The 18,059-nt window shown below is 41.0% G+C and overlaps 1 protein-coding gene across 2 annotated transcripts in view; it reads right to left on the reverse strand.

The window, feature by feature from the left end:
• Positions 1 to 8,078: 8,078 nt before the first annotated feature.
• The window catches only part of LOC144682837 (interleukin-18 receptor 1-like), a 68,417-nt gene continuing 58,436 nt past the window's right edge, over positions 8,079 to 18,059 (reverse strand). For both annotated transcript variants that reach the window (XM_078545622.1, XM_078545621.1), the window contains 2 exons: positions 12,698 to 13,064; positions 8,079 to 8,400 (listed from right to left, as the gene is read on the reverse strand). In XM_078545622.1, the coding sequence (XP_078401748.1) occupies positions 8,376 to 8,400; positions 12,698 to 13,064 (392 nt within the window). In that variant the 3' untranslated portion in view covers positions 8,079 to 8,375. The remainder of the gene's footprint in view (positions 8,401 to 12,697; positions 13,065 to 18,059) is intronic.

The following is an 18,059-nucleotide window of genomic DNA, read 5'->3' on the forward strand; positions in this document are numbered from 1 at the left end:
CCGAATCCATTTCAACATGGAGATAATGGGCCAACCAATGAAGATACGACAGCCTCTGCAGCAGTTGCATACCCATCAATGACTCAGGATCTGTCTTCACCACCCCTACTTCACAATACAGGCTGTAGTAAATTGTATCAGCTGCTGTACATACATCTGGACCAGGAACAACTCTATCTGTAGATGTGAATGTTACCACAGCACAAAGCATTAATGGTACCATATCTTTTCAAGCTATCCAGGAGGTATCAGTTACATAAGGCAGCCTGTAGTGCACATATTTATCAAGCAAGTGACAACCACTATTGTTTGCAAAGGGCAATACCTTCATCACTTTCACATGGAAAGGAGGCATCAACTAGTCTGAATAGGTAGCAAGGTTCTCCTGAGTGGGATGAGCCACATATGTCACCCACATGGGCATCAAAGACTTTTATATCCATCCCATGACCTTCATGGAGAAACATTCAGGCGTTACCTGACAAAAGAAACATTGTGAATGTTTCATTGTCATTGTCAAGGCATGATGCATTTATTGTGTGTTTCCATGGTGCCCTAATTATGTGAAGAAGAATCACCTAGATTATTGTTCAGAGAGCAGGGCTATCCACTGCATCAGTGGCTCCTTACCTGTCTGAGAAACCCTATAACAGCAGAGAGGCGCATTGACCTGGATACTTCAACATCTTTTTGCTGTTCATTGCTGCCATTTCCATCTTCACGAAAAACATGCAGCTCATGCAAAATGAAAAGTGCTCATTCAGATTGGCAATGATTATACATGATACCACAGCGCGTCACAGTTTCTAACTTAAATCTGTGCAATACTTCTGGGCTATAAGAAGTATGTACAAGCATGATGAACATCTTAGCCTTACTACTGGTACCAGCTTGTTTCTCTTTCATTTGCAGCCAAGTATGAGGGAACTGGGTTGCTGAGTTGATTCTGGTCAGCAACCCCTCTCATCCAGTTTGCATCTGTACTCCTATTGGTGGTTGGCCTTCAGTCCCAAATAAGGCCACTCTTCTTTGGTATACATTCTCCTGCTCTACAGGAGCACAGAGATCAGGAAAGACTAGATGATTTGTTAGGCCTATACCATACTGTCATTGCTGTGCAGCATATGCATACTTTGAACCACATCTACTCCCCTGCCCCTGCATTGGAGGCAGTTCAAAGGAGGTTTACTGGATTGATACCTTGAGTGGGTAGTTTTATGAGGAAAGGTTGGACAGACTGGGCTTGTTTCCACTGGAGTTTAGAAGAGTGAGGGGTGATTTGAAGTATATAAGATCCTGAAAGGCCTTGAAAAAGTGGACGTGGAAAGGATGCTTCTTCTTGTGGGTGAGTCCAGAACTAGGGGGCACCGTTTTAAAATTAGGGATCACCCTTTTAGGACAGAGATGAGGAGATTTTTTTTCTCTCAGAGGGTTGTGCAACTTTGGAATTCTCTGCCTCAGAAGGCGGTGGAGGCGGGGTCATTGCATATTTTTAAGGCAGAGGTAGATAGATTCTTGTTAGGCAAGGGAATCAAAGGTTATCAAAGGTGGGGATGTGGATATCGAAACGCAAGAAGATCAGCCATGATCTCATTGAATGGCGGAGCAGGCTCGAGGGGCCTAATGGTCGACTCCTGTTCCTATTTCTTCTGTTCTTATGTTCTCCCACACGAACACCAGGCAGCCATGCAAATTTAGCAGTCTTAGATGGCAAAACATGGCACCCACACATGTGTGCAAGCCCAATTTTTCTGGGATCACAAAATTGGGGCTTTAATATATTAGACATGAGGGGAAAGAAAAAAAGTGCAACTGACATTTATAAATATATCAAATCTCAACTGTAACTGAACTTTCAATGGCATCAAATACCACTATATATTATCAATTCCACTGGTTCTACTTACTTATGTGAATTTTGAATCTTCTGCTGATTGTATTAGTAAATTAACTACTTGTTTGATGTTTCTTGTTAAAATAATTACTAGCAATTCTGTTTTATATATATCTGTTGTTTAATGAAAGTTAACAAATTATGAGCACTAACAAGACATAACTAATGCAGAAACTGTAAATATTATATACAAGAGATTAGCTAAAACGTATCTTTGAAAAGTACAGCAAAAGTCATTTTGTCTCGTCAAAAAGTGCCCAGCTTTAGATACTAATTACTTTTATTTATTTATTCTTTCATTGGGTATGGGCATTGCCGGCCAGGCCAGCATTTACTGCCCATCCCTAACTGATCTTCTCAAGGGCAATTAGGGATGGGCAATAATTGCTGGCCCAGCCATCGACACCCATGCTCCATGAAAGAATAAAGTAATTAGTGTTCAACCCCGGGCACTTTTCAACAAGACAAAATGCTCTATAGAACGGAAACCAACATTGTAACAATCCTACAGAAAATGAAGTCAACGTACATAGGCATGCTTTATTCTAGAAATTTCAAAAATAATTCCACGGAGCACCACAGATTTGTTGGCCTTCTTGTCTGTAATAATGTTAATTACATGAAAAAAGGAACAAATAATGTAAATAGCAAAAATAATATAAATAGCAACCAACGGAATGAGATCAGAGGAACATAAGAAATAGCAGCAGGAGAAGACAGTATGACCCTGCTCTGCCATTCAATACCATCATGGCGGATCTTTGACTTCAACTCCATTTTCCTGCCCACTCCTCATATCCCTTGATTCCCTGTGCAACCAAAAATGTGTTTGGCCAGGATTTCCCAGTCGGCGAGCGGGGAGCAGGGCCCGCTCACTGACGCATAAGATGATGCAGGCTGATGTCAGGCGGAAATCCTGAAGTCACCCCGCCTCATTTCAATTTTCAGGTTGGCAGGGGCTCAACCGAATCAGCTGTGCGCCCGCCAACCTGTCAGTGGCCTATTGAGGCCATTGACAAGGTAATTAACGTAATTAGTGGACCTGCCCATCCAAACTTAAGGCTGGCAGGCAGGCCAGGAGCCCTGGCGGGCTTAAGAAAAAGCATGAAACCCCATCCACGGGCGGGTTGAGGTTTCAAATAGGTTTTTAAAAATTTAATAAAAGTGTAACTAAAAGTGATGGACATGTACTAACTCATATGACACTGTCAAAAGAGGGGACATGTCAGGGAACTTTCTTTTTTTCTGTTATTAACATTTTTAATGTGGAGCCGATCTCTCTGAGGCAGCACTTAGCCTCAGGGAGATGAGTCCGCTCTTTCGCGCGCGTGAAAAAGCACACTCTCAGCTCAGGGAATCACCCCCCGCCTGCACAGGGAGCGCATAGCGTTTCCTTGTGGTCGTCACACTATGTAAAATGGCGGCACACCCCCAATTGGGGGTGCCAATCGGAGGCGCGCCTCCACGCACCCTCTCCCAAACTTTCCCCCAACGGGGGGAAAATTCTGCCCTTTATTTCAGCCTTAAATATATTTAATAGTGGAGCATCCACAACCATCTGGATAGACAATTTCAAAGATTCACAATCCTTTGAAGACATTTTCTCCTCATTTGAGTCCTAAGTGATCGGGCCCTTATCATGAGACAGTGTACCCTTGTTCTAGACTCCCCAACCAGGAGAACCTCTCAATATCTACCCTGTCAAGTCCCTTCATAACCTTGACTGCTTCAATGAGTCTGGGAAGAGTGTCCTCTGCAGTCACTGTCGCCGTGAAGCAGTTTGGGAAGAGTATCCTCTGCAGTCAAAGTCGCCGTGAAGCAGCCTGGGAAGAGTGTCCTCTGCAGTCATTGTTGCCGAGTGAAAAAAAACAAAGTGTGACATCACAGGAAAACCATAAGTTCATTGGTTGGTATGTAACTGCTAGTTTGAACTACCTATTCTAAGTTGATTTCAGATTAAAGGTGATTAAAGGAGGCCTAACACTTCAGCTTCACCTCAGCAGAGAGAGCGAGTTCTAGTTGATTTTAAAAAGTGTGTTTTGAATCTCTATTCTAACTTGCTTTCAAATAAAATAAATAGGAGAAATATTTTGCAGATTGATAAACTAAAGACCGGTAGGAAGTCTAAAAACAAATTGAAAAACTAATTAAATAAAATAGAGATGCAGGGCCAGGCGATGTGTTGTAGCTGCATGATGTGGGAGCTGGCGGACCCCATTGTGGTTCCTAGTGACCACATCTGGAGCAAATGTTGGTTGCTCGAGGAACTCCGGCTCAGTGTTGATGAGCTGGAGTCTGAGTTTCGGACACTGCAACACATCAGGGAGGGGGAGAGTTACCTGGATGCTGTGTTTCAGGAGACCATCACACCCCTTAGATTAACTACCTTAAATTCGGCCAGTGGTCGGGCCAGGAGGGTGTGACTATGAGTGAGGCAGGTAGAGGGATCCAAGAAGTAGCACTGCAGGAGCCTCAGCCCTTGCCCTTATCCAACAGGTTCGAGATTCTTGCTCCTTGTGTGGACGAGAGCGGGGACTGTAGGGGGGATGAACAAACTGACCATAGCACCGTGGTACAGGGAGCCATTCAAGTGGGGGGAGAAAAGAGAAATGTAGTTGTAATCGGGGATAGTTAGGGGAATAGATACTGTTCTCTGTTGCCAGGATCGAGAGATCCGAAGTCCTGAAGGCTGTGTTGCCTACCTGGTGCCAGGGTTAAGGATATCTCATCTGGGCTGTAGAGGAACTTGGAGTGGGAGGGGAAAGATCCAGTTTTCGTGGTCCACGTAGGTACCAATGATAGAGGTAGAATGAGGAAAGAGGTTCTGCTGAGGGAATACGAGCAGCTAGGGGCTAAATTAAAAAGCAGAACCAAAAAGGTAATAATCTCTGGATTACTACCTGAGACACGAGCTAATTGGCACAGGGTCAATAAGACTAAAGAGATAAATGCGTGGCTCAAAGATTGATGTGGGAGAAACGGGTTCAAATTCATGGGACATTGGCACCAGTACTGGGGAAAGAGGGAGCTATTCCGTTCGGAAGGGCTCCACTTGAATCATGCTGGGACCAGTGTTCTGGCCAATTGCATAGCTAGGGTTGTAGAAAGGGCTTTAAACTAACTAGTGGAGAGAAGGGTTCAGCTGCATAGAAATATAAAAAATCAAAGTTTAAGGAGAGGGTAAGAGTGCAGGTTAGTGACGAGGCTGATTGTTACCAAAAAGTGAAAGGAAGGGACAGAGTGTGTGAACACCATATTGCACCAAAGCATCATATACCAGTAAGGAAAATTGACAATAGGGCAAACTTAAAGGCTTTGTATCTGAATGCGCGTAGCATTCAGAATAAAACTAATGAGTTAACAGCGCAAATAGAGATAAATAGGTATGATTTGGTGGTGATTACTGAGACGTGGTTACAGGGAAAAAAGGTTTGGGAGTTGAATACCCAAGGCTACTCAGTGTTTCGGAAGGATAAGCAGGAAGGAAAAGGAGGTGGTGTAGCTTTGTTAGTAAAGGAAGAGATCAGTGCTATAGTGAGGAGTGATTTGGCACTGGAGAGCAAGATATAGAGTCAGTCTGGGTAGAAATAAGAAATAGCAAGGGAAAGTCGTCCCTGTTGAAAGTAATCCATAGGTCCCCAAACAGTAGTTCAGCAGTAGGGCACAGTATAAACCCGGAAATACTGGGAGCATGTAAGAAAGGCAATAATCATGGGTGATTTTAATATGCATATAGACTGGACTAATCAAATTGGCAAGGGTAGCTTCGAGGGAGAGTTCATAGAGTGTATTAGAGATTGTTTCTTGGAGCAATATGTTGTGGAATCAACCAGGGAACAGGCTATTCTGGATTTGGTTTTGTGTAATGAGATGGGATTAATTAATGATCTCATAGTAAAGGATCCTCTAGGGAAGAGTGATCATAGCATGCTAGAATTTCAAGTTCAGTTTGAGAGCGAGAAACTTGAGTCCCACACTAGTGTTCTGGAGTTAAACAAAGGTAACTACATAGGCATGAGGGTAGATTTGGCCCTAGTGGACTGGACAGGAAGACTACAAGGTAGGACAGTTGATGAACAGGGGCAGTTATTTAAGGAGATATTCAATTCCCCCCAAGTAAAACATATTCCAAAGAGGAAGAAAGATGGTAAAAGGGGGAAAAAGCATCCATGGCTAAGCAAGGAAGTTAAAGATAACATAAAGGCAAAAACTAAGGCATACCAAATTGCAAAGGTCAATGGCAGGCTGGAAGATTGGGAAGCTTTTAAAGATCAACAAAGGGTTACTAAAAAAATAATAAAAAGAGCAAAGGTAAATTATGAGAGAAAACTTGCGCAAAATGTAAAAACTGATAGGAAAAGCTGCTACAAGTATATAAAAGGAGAGTAGCTAAAGTATAATATTCCAAAATTGCTTGGATTCTGGAAAGGTTCCAGTAGATGGGAAAAATGCTAATATAACACCCTTATTCAAAAAGGTGGGGAGACAGAAAGTAGGAAACTATAGACCAGTTAGTTTAACGTCTGTCATTGGGAAATTGTTGGAATCCATTATTAAGGAAGTAGTAATGGGGCATTTGGAAAGTCAAAATGCAATCCATCAGCATGGTTTTATGAAGAGTAAATCGTGTTTGACTAATTTGCTAGAGTTCTTTGAAGATGTGACAAGCAAAGTGGATAATGGGAACCCTGTAGATGTAGTATATCTGGACTTCCAGAAGGCCTTTGATAAGGTGCTGCACAAAAGATTAGTATACAAGATAAGATCACACGGAGTTAGGGCTAATACATTAGCTTGGATAGAGGATTGGCTAACCAACAGAAAGCAGAGTCAGGATAAATGGATCTTTTTCTGGATGGCAAGCTGTAACTTGTGGGGTGCCACAGGGTTTGGTCCTTGGGCCCTAACTATTTACAATCTATATTAATGACTTGGATTCAGGGATAGCAGGTACTATAGCTAAATTTGCAGATGACACAAAAATAGGTGGGAAAGTAAGTTGCAATGAAGAAATAAGAAATTTACAAATGGATATGGACAGGTTAGGTGAATGGGCCAACATTTGGCAGATGGAGTTTAACGTGGATAAGTGTGAGGTTATCCATTTTGGTCAGAAGAATAAAAAGGCGACTTTTATTTAAATGGAGAGAAACTTCAGAATGCTTCAGTGCAGAGGGATCTGGGTGTCCTCGTGCATGAATCGCTGAAAGCTAGTAGGCAGGTACAGCAGGTAATAAGGAAGGCAAATGGAATTTTGGCATTTATTGCTAAAGGAATAGAGTATAAAAATAGGGAAGTGTTGTTGCAACTGTACAACGCATTGGTGAGACCGCACCTGGAGTACTGTGCACAGTTTTGGTCCCCTTACTTGAGGAAGGATGCAGTTGCATAGGAGACTCAGAGGAGGCTCGCTAGATTGATTCCAGAAATGTGGGGCTTGTCTTATGAGGAGAGATTGAGCAGTTTAGGCCTATACTCGCTAGAGTTTAGAAGGATGAGGGGAGATCTAATTGAGGTATATAAGATGCTAAAGGGGATAGACAAAGTAGACGTGGCTCAGATGTTGCCCCTTCTGGGGCATTCTAGAATGAAAGGCCATAGTTTTAGGCTAAGAAGTGGTAGATTTAAATCAGAGATGAAGAGGAATTACTTTTCTCAAAGGGTCATGAATCTGTGGAATTCACTACCACAGAGTGCAGTGGATGCTGAATAAATTTAAGGAGGAGATAGACAGATTTTTAATTAATAACGGGTTGAAAGGTTATGGGGAGAGGGTGGGGAATTGGGATTGAGGCCGAAATGAGATCAGCCATGGTCATATTGAATGGCGGGGCAGGCTCGAGGGGTTGAATTGCCTACTCCTGCTCCTAGTTCTTATGTTCTTATGAGATCAACTCTTTCTTCTAAACTTCAGAAATATAGACCCAATTTACTCAGCCTCTCATCAAAGGACAACCCTCTCAGACCAGGGGCCTTATTTTTACCAGTCTCAAACACCATTAAAATGAAAGCATAAAAGCAAAATACTGCGGATGCTGGAAATCTGAAACAAAAACAAAAATTGCTGGAAAAACTCAGCAAGTCTGACAGCATCTGTGGAGAGGAAGACAGAGTTAACGTTTCGAGTCTGTATGACTCTTCTTCAGAACTAAAGAGAAAATGAAGTCTTTTTTGCTTTTTTTTTACAAATCTGTGCTCATTTCTGGCAGGAGTTAAATTTTCTACGATGTGTGTGGTGCCCACTGAATGCAATCGACATATATTCCCCTTTTGCAGCGAGGTCACTGAAACATTTTAGAGATAGGAGAATTCAGATCAGCATTTTGTGATTCACAAAGTTATAACAAATTAAAATGTCAGGTTAAGTGTAACTGTACATATATCAGACAGCAGACACTGCATGCCAATACTCCAAGGTTACTCAGGCATCTACCAGAATTACAAGTGAAAGGCTTCTTCAGTTTGATGCTATCTTCAGTGGTTAGTTCATGGTACATGATAGAGGCCTGAAAACAAAAGAACAATTTAAACCTTTTTTAATCAATGTTTTCTTAACGGAAAGGTGGTTGGGAAAGGGGATAGCAGAGCTAAACAAGTTTGGTACATTTGTTTTCAACTAAAAAGTGGAGCCTTAAGTCTTCACTGAGCCCTGGACCAGTACCATCCTGCTCCTGTTAAAGTCTTGTCCACCTTCTCATATACTGACACACAATCATACAAGCATCACCCAAAATAGTCAGAGAAACCTCTCCAGCACCAAAGTCAAAACAAAAAATATCAACAAAGCCTCTGGAAAAATGAAAATAAAAAGACAAACCAGCATGCAGTATTAAGGTAGTTTAAACTGCATTCCTCTTTGCACGGTCTCATTATACTTCACTTAAATGGATTTTGTATTCTCTACGAACCACCCAAATGTAACTCACAAATTTATCCTGTTTGACTAGATCACTTGAGGCTGGAATTCTTCCCAATCACTTCTGGTAACCTTCCAAGGCAATGTGCTAACAGACAGGGTGGTCCTAGGTTGACAAGTTATACTCTTGCAGTACTCTCATACACATCTGAAATTCTCTAAACCTTGCTTCTGTCACCTGTGCTTTAGATTTATGAAATGTTTAAGTAGGATGAAGGGAGAACCCCCTTGTGTAATGGGGTGGAAGTGTAGATTTTGCAACAGCTTGATTTGGAGACTTTCAAACATGGTGATGGGTTTCCGTGTCAGACACACTCAGCTGAGCAACAGAAAATATGCATTTCTCTCTCTATTTCTCTCAGGGTACATGTTAAAATGATCCATTAACCATTGAACTGTATCAACAGAAACAGATGACCTTGTTATGAATGCTTGGTTGAACTCAAAGACTCACTAACGGATTAGCTCAGCAGCGGGTCTGTTTTCACAGGCTGAAGTATGTGTTGATGGATTGACATCTTTATGAGGTTATTTCTTTGAACTGTTTCTTTCAATGCTCGTATGTTTATTTACGAACATACGAACAAGGAGTAGGAGTAGGCCATTCAGCCCCTTGAACCTGCTTTACCATTTAATAAGATCATGGCTGATCTAATAGTAACCCGAAATCTGCATCTCACTACCGCCAATAACCCATCACCAAGACTTACCAAGAATCTATCCAACTCTGCCTTAAAAATATTCAAAGGCTCTGCTTCCACCATCTTTTCAGGAAAAGAGTTCCAAAGGCTCACGGTCCTCTGAGTGAAAAAATTTCATCTCATCTCTGTTTTAGATGGGCGACCCCTTATTTTTAAACAGTGAACCCTAGTTCTAGATTCTTCCACAAGAGGAAACATCCTCTCCACATCCACCCTGTCAAGACCCCTCAGGATCTTACATGTTTCAATCACCTCTTATTCTTCTAAACTCCAGCGAATACAACCCTAGTCTGTCCAACCTTTCACCATAAGACAATCCACCCATTCCAGGTATTAGTCTGGTAAACCTTCACTGAACTGTTTCCAATGCATTTACATCCTTCCTTAAATAAAGTAACCAATACTGTACACATTATTCCAAATGTGGTCTCACTAGTGCCCTGTACAACTGAAGCGTAACCTCCCTACTTTTGTTTTCAATCCCTCTCACAATAAATAATAACGTTCTATTAGCTTTCCTAATTACTTGCCATACTTGCATACCAGCCTTTTGTGATTCATGCACTAGAACACCCAGATCCCTTTGCACCCCAGAGCTCTGCAATCTCTCACCACCTAGATAATATGCTTCTTTTATTCTTCCTGCCAAAATGGACAATGTCACATTTTCCCACATTATACTCCAACTGCCAGATCTTTGCTCACTCACTTAACTTATCTAATCTGTTTGTAGCCTCCTTTTGTCCTTTTAACAACTTACGTTCCTACCTACCTTTGGGTCATCTGCAAATTTGGCAACCATCCCTTCAATGCCTTCATCCAAGTCATTTATATAAATTGTAAACAGTTGAGGTCCTAGCACTGATCCCTGTGGCAGGCTACTTATTACATCTTGCCAATATGAAAAAGACCCATTTATGCCTAGTCTCTGCTTCCTGTTAGCCAGCCAATATTTGGACAATATTAAGAGGTGCGAAGTGACATCAAGCTTCTGTTATCGGTGCTATAATGGTTCTGTTTGATTGACACTTTTATAGGGTTGTAAGAATAGCAGATTGTTTTCAAAGTAGGTTTTTGAATTCGTGGTTGTTTGAAGTACATTTCAAGACTTGCCATTGTTATTTTATGGCTCATTAGTTCTATAGTGCATACTGGGTGAATGAATATGGGGGATGCAGAGGACCATGGAAGGATTATTGGGGCTTTAGAGGTGGCATGGGGGCCATGGAGGCAGCATATGGGCCAGGAAGATGCAGAGGGCCATGGGGGTGGCATGGGGTCATGGAAGTAGCATAGGTGGCAGGAGGTGGCATGGGGAATGGGTTTGGGGGGGGTGGGGGTGAGGGGTTGTGTGGGTTGAGGGCTAGAAGGCCTAACAGCCTTTAATACAATCTTCTAACCAGCCTGCCTTGACTTTCCCATCTCTTTGTCCACAAACACACTGCTTCCTGGGCTAGCAGGTCTGACTCAATCCCACCCACACCGCCCCAGAGCAAAAATTGTGCATACGTGGCCATTTCTATGGAGGCGGTTCTGCCGCATCAAGAAATTTCCCAACTCGAGCTTTACACCTCAACGGTGAAAATCTGGCTGTCACCCTCATTTCCAAATTGAAAGGACATGTGCTGTTTAAAACATCAGGGCCTAGGCCTATATGTCTTAAGTGGTACTTTAAAAATTTGTTCGTGGAGCACCACTTCAATGATATCAATGGTGGATGCCACAGGTTGTGTAAGTAGCAGCCAGCAGTGTGGTTTGCCCCTGGGAATTTATGCAGGCCACAAAGCAATGCTTTGAAGTGTCATTATGCAAATGAATTATTCCCCATAATACTCTAGGAAAGTCAAAATCAAAAGACACTTTTGTCTTTTTTAAAATTCATTCATGGGATATGGGCATCTCTGGCTAGGCCAGCATTTGTTGCCCATCCCTAAAACGATAGATACTGAGTACAACTAAATGTATTAAATTTACATTTGTATATGTAGTCATTTCTGTATCTATCTATATGCAGTAACAATACTATAGGATTTGTCACACTGAGCAAGCACTAGTTAACTGACTAGTAGCTACAATAGAATACTATTGCTTTACTGGCAGATATCCACCCTTCAAACATGCCTCCATAAAATGTTGCCAAACTTTTACTTTTTCCCTCCTAAACTTATAAAAAGCAGATTAATTTAATCAACATAAATAAATGTACAAACAACTGCTTTTATGATTCTTCTTTTACAGTGCTATTCATCTAAATCCCACTAGAACACAAGTTGCTAAAAGCTAATAGCATGGGTTGGGCTGAATTTTCATGGACTCGAGGAGACTCTGTTGAGGTGCGCAAAATGGCGGCCTAGATGAGATTTTAGGATTCCTGAACCCATTCCTGGGTTGCCGATTTTCACCAGTGCCGTTAAGAATGGGGCCTGGTTCAGGCTACGAGCCCACACCCTGCACTCACAACCTGGTCAGCCACATTGCAGGGTTAGGCATGTCCTAGCTCATGGAGTCGGGCCAGCTTTTAAAAGACTTGCGGCTCACGGCACTTCAGAGGTGTCATTAACCATAGTCTGGATGAGGGAACCTTTCAAAAGGTAAGTTCAAAAGCTCTTACCCATGCTCCCATGCCAAGCTATGTCCCCTACCCAACCCCCCATGGCCCCTCATTCCCTCCATGCCAGCCTGTGGCACTTCCATGCCCATTAACCCACAATATACTCTGTATAGAACCAATGAACCCTATAGTGACAATAGGATGTGTTAGAAAAAAGTTTAATAAAGTCATTCATTCATTAAACTTTTACTATGCCCCAATAAAAACATCAATCATCCAGTCCCTTTAAAGTATCAATAACAAAAATGGTAAGCACTTGAAATCTCTTTGTCTTGTGTAAATAAACATTATATGAAATTTATAGAATTGAATCAGAGGGAAAGAGCTGTCAATCGAGTAATGTTTTCCCTGGGGTCAAGCTGTTTCACCACTCTAATGCATGTCTGAGCTCACAGCCAAGAATACATAATGAGATTTATGAGGCCCAAGGCAGGTGTGCCAAGCCCACTATCTGCCTCAAAGATGAAAATCCAGCCCATTATCACTGATGCAGAAACTCATTTTGGCCAATCTAGCACAGACACAGTTTAAATCAATGGTAGGAAAGATAGAATGACTGCAAGCCTGTAACTTACATGTTTGAGTCAGACCTTGTTTCACAGAACCGTTGTGAATTTTTTGTTCGTTGGCCACCATTTGCTGGCATCAAGTATCGCACCTTCTTCCAGAAATATGAATGCTTGAATACAGATTTATTTCCTTTCCATTTCACAGTTCTTTTTGACTTCAGAACAAGGTTAAGTGATTCTGGTAGTAACTCAGTGCTTTTTATAGGCTTAAGTTCAATAAGAATTGGTTTTATTTTTCTTTCAACTAATACTTGATGCAATCCAGTCATAAGTTCATACATGCAGCTGTTCTCATCTTCCACATATTCTTTACTGAGTATTATAATCAATCTTCGGCATTTGTTTATATAAAAAAGTATGTCATCTGCAGAACCTGTAAAACAAATTAAATATTGAATTATTAAAAATACCATTTGGGGAAAAAATTTGAACATTCTACATATCAATTTGTGTAGAGAAGTCTCTGCAAAGTCAAACTGTTTTCCCAGAAAGCCAAATAGTAAGTCAAATGCAAATAAAATGGTCTGCATTTTGCTCCTATCTCTGCATTCTTCTGGGGTAGACAAATTTTTGGTCTCTCAGGGAATCAAAGGATATGGGGAGTGGGCAAGAAAGTGGAGTTGAAGTCCAAAATCAGCCATGATCGTACTGAATGACAGAGCAGGCTTGATGGACTGTGTGATGTACTCCCGTTTCCATCTCTTGTGTTCTTGCAGTCACCAGTAAAATGAGAGTGCTTGCTGTTGACCTTGAAGACAGCTGCCCGCCAAGACCTAGGAATCTCTGTGTTGTGGTTCTCCCCTTTCCTGATGGCAGTTTAAATCTGACGCCAAGTCATTGGGATCTCTTGAAGCACAGCAGCGGTGATATCAGACAGCAAGTAAGCAGACAATCGCATTGAACCATTCTCTTTTGCCCTGAGAGTGTGCTGGTGGGCTTTCTACTTGAAATTACGACTTTATGATGATGGTGTTAGGCTGGCTATTAAATGGTTTTGACTGGACGAAGGAATAGTGATATGTATCCAAATTAGGATGGTGTGTAATTTGGAGGGGAACTTATAGGCGATAGGGTTGCCCATAAGAAGGAAAGAGGAAGGAACTTGCATTTAGTTAGCACATTTCACATGGTTAGTCCTTCCCAAAATGATTTTATGACCACACACAGCAAACCAGGAAGTTAAAAGCAGTTAGCAATCTTCATTTTTAATTTAAATTTAAAATTAATTTACATTTTACAATTTAAAAAAAGAAAAAGTATATTTTTTTAAAATGTGGATTGTTTTATCATTATGGAGAAATTTAACATCCCACAAATTAGGCTTTCAGGATCAGTAAGGGTGTTAGCAATAAATATGAAGTTAGTTCGCAATTAAAAATCCAGTTACAACTCATTCCACAAACTGTAACCTTTTCAAGAGTTTTTACAGTGGGACTCAGCATTAGAGCGGAAGTTCTTGTCAAATCCATTGATTGCAGGCTGGTGGGGGTGGAAGCATGCCTCAATAGTGCACCCTCTGGACAAGTGTGGAATCACTGACACCAACTTATGGATCTCCACATTATTCTGCACATGTGCACACTCCAGAAGTTGCTATCAGTTTCATTGGGTTAAGAAGGCAAATGCTGAATGTCATTATCACTGCCAAATCCAAGCGTACTTTATTAGAGATTCTGACCTACTTTTCAGGGATGTATGACACTGGAATTCATTTGTATATTGGTCTTTTGACACATAAACATGGCTGACAAATATGGTTAGATATCAAGTGGATCCAAGGGATTTTTTGAAATCAGGGGAAAACAGTTTATTTTAAGTACCTGTGCAATGGTTATGACATTATGACAAATGCTGTAACACATGTCATGATGCTGATCACAGGCATGGAGATATTTTCCTCTCCACAAATCCTGCCTGGCCTGCTGAGTATTTCCAGCATTTTCTGCTTTTATTTCAGGTTTCCAGAATTCGCAATATTTTGCTTTTGCATTTGGAGATTTTGAGACCAGTTTTGCAGAAAGATTTAAAGAATGTCAACATCAGAAATAAATACAAATGGATCTGTTAACTATTAAACTAAGGGACATTAACTGAGATTCCTGGGTATGATTAATGAATGTTGATACCCCATTTTTGCTAAAACAAAAGAACAAACCAATTAACTGATTGGCATAGAATGGAAGAAAGTATATCCCCACTGTGCATTATGGATATGCCTATATGCTTGAGGTCCAAAAACAGAATTTCTAATTTTTAATAGGATATCAACAAAAATTTTAGGACAATTTAATGTTTCCTCATGCACTTAACTGTACTATTCAGAAATATAATAGAATAAATAGGACAGTTTGAAAAGCCATGGTGGTTTATAAATAAATTTTTTGTAACTGTAACAAATGTCCCAGCTTCCATTTGAAGATTAAATAGTGAAAAGAACTGAATCACAGAATTGTTATGGCACAGAAAGAGACCATTCAGTTCACCCGTGTCTGCACCAGCTCGCCGAATGAGCATTATGACTTAATGCCATTCTCCTGCAATTTCTCTGTACCCTTGCACATTGCTTCTATTCAAATAATCATCTAATAGCCTCTTGAATCCCTCGATCAAACCTGCCTCCACCACACTTCCAGGTAGTGCATTCCGGACTCAAACCATTCACTGTGTGAAAAAGATTTTTCTCACATTACATTTGTTTCCTTTATAAATCATTTTAAATCTGTGCCCTCTTGCTCTCTATCCTTTTACGAGCGGGAACAGTTTCTCCCAATCTACTCTATCCAGTCCCCTCATGATTTTGAGCATCTCTATCAAATCTCCTCTTAGCCTTCTCCTCTCCAAGGAGAAAAGTCCCAACCTCTCCTGAATGACATATTTAACCTTATTTCCAAGCTCATTTTGCTTGCTTGAATGTATATTGCCTAAGACCATTACCAAAGCAAACCACCATGCGGCACTTTAAGCACCTGGGCTAAAATTGTCAAAGATTAACTAATCTCCAGTGTTTAATGGGATAAAACTAACATTACATCACTGTATCTGGAATTGTGTAGAATTCTGATTTTGTGAAAATTACTTTTCTTTTTCTCTGTGTTTTAGGACTATTTCAGTGTATGAGTTTAATGCTGAATGAATGCTCATTTTACTTTATGCAGTTCCCCTAAATTTAAGCAAAAAATTATTTGTATTATATAAAAACCTTTCACCATAGATCATTGATTTAAAATTGGTGGAAACAAAAGAGCAATACATTACTTGTAAATGTCTCATGATATTTCCCACTGGTAGTCCTTTATCTCATGAAACCTAGATATATTTCAATAATTATAATTAATTAGTATTCATATTTATCAGCAGTAGATTTATGATTAAAATGCTGCTGATTTACCAGACATTGTTGATTCCTCATCTAAAATATATCTCAGGTGAAAGAAAAATATGGCATATTGCTTTTTCTTAACTGCTGAAGGCATCTTGCATTCTTTGTACAGTGACAGATCTAATTTTCATTACTTGTTCCATTCAGTGCTGGTGATGGTTAATAACAGTGGCAATTTGGTGGCCAATGTGAAAAATATTGAATATTGACTCAGAATCACAATAGTTATGGTGCAGAAGGAAGCCATTTGGCCCATCTTGTCTGCACCTGCTCTCTGAATGAGCAACTCACCTATTTCCATTCTCCCACCTTCGTCCCATAACCCTGCACCTGCTTTCTTTTCAAGTAACGGTCTAATTCCCTTTCGAATGCATCAATTGAAACTGCCTTCACCAGACTCTTAGTCAGTGCATTCCAGGCCCTAACCATTTGTTGCCTTTTTTCTCATGTCACTTTTGCTTCTTTTGCAAATGCTTTAAATCTGTGCCCTCTCATTCTCAATCTTAACACGATTGGGAACAGTTTCTCCCTTTCTATTCTATCCTGACTCCTCATGATTTTGTATGCCTCTAGCAAATACCCTCTGAGCCCTATTTTCTCTAAGGAAAACGGTCCTAACATCTCCAATCTATGTTCATAACTGAAGTTCCTCATTCCAGGAACCATTCTTGTGAATCTTTTCTGCACTCTCTCCAATACCTTCACATCTTTCCTAACTCCAGAACTGGACACAGTACTCCAGCTGAGGCTAAACTAGTGACTTATACGGGTTCAACGTAACCTCCATTCTCTTGTACTCTATGCCCCTATTGATCAAAAGGATACTGTATGTTTTATTAACCACGCTCTCAACCTGTCCTCCCACCTTCTTATGCACATTAAGGAAAGCCAGCATAGCTTTCTTAAGGGAAAATCATGTTTAACTGACATACTCAATAGCCTGACATATTCATACTCACAGAATCATGCCTTACAGATGATGTCCCAGACACCACCATCACCATCCCTGAGTATCTCCTGTCCCAACGCAGGACAGACGCAGCAGGTGTGGCGATGGTATACAATCGGGAGGGAGTCATCCTGGGAGTCCTCAACATCGACTCTGGACCCTATGATGTCTCATGGCATCAGGTCAAACATGGGCAAGGAAACCTCCTGCTGAGTACCATGTACCGCATCTCACGCAGCTCAGTGGTCCTTGTGGAGACAAAGGACCGTCTTCACATTGAGGATACTGTAGTAATTATAGTTTTGGGAACGTAGGACAGTAACTTTAAGAATAATTCTGTGTTGTAAGATCACATGATCAGTGTAAAGCAATGAGCTAGCAGTGCGGGGAACCTCTACAGGAGAGTTATTCTTTTAGTTATAATGTTTGATGCACAAACTTAGTTGCTGCTGCTGTCTTGTAAATAAAGCTCAGTGTCCACCAAGAAAAGTTGCCTGGAAGGCCAACTTTATAACAAACTGGTGACAAGGATAAATCAGATCCGTTGCTGTACCTCGCCCAGCGATTGTGAGTATCTAAGTTCATTAAAAATAAAAGAAAATATACACACCCGAAATGCCACACTTTGGCAGAATCGATGCCTTTGAGCCAGACACAAATGATTGGTCTCAATATATAGGACTTTCAAGTCAACGAAATCACAGGGGAGGAAAAGAGAGCGATTCTCCTGAGTATTTGTGGGAGCAAGACCTACTGTTTGATTTGAAGCTTGATGGCCCCCAGTGCCTCAGATTCAAAGATTTTCAGTGAATTAGTAGACCTTGTTAAGGGACATTTTCAGTCCAAGCCCTCAGTCACAATGCAGAGGTTCAGGTTCAATTCACAGAATAGAGCCCCGAGGGAAACAATTGCTACCTACGTGGCAAAATTAAAACCATTAGCAGAATATTGTGATTTCAGTGAAACCCTGAATGATATGCTCAGGGATCATTTAGTATGTGGCACACAGGAAGATACTATTCAGTGAAGATTGCTGGCTG

The sequence above is a fragment of the Cetorhinus maximus genome, chromosome 7 (assembly GCF_964194155.1).
Source record: "Cetorhinus maximus chromosome 7, sCetMax3.hap1.1, whole genome shotgun sequence".
Taxonomy (NCBI): Eukaryota; Metazoa; Chordata; class Chondrichthyes; order Lamniformes; family Cetorhinidae; genus Cetorhinus; species Cetorhinus maximus.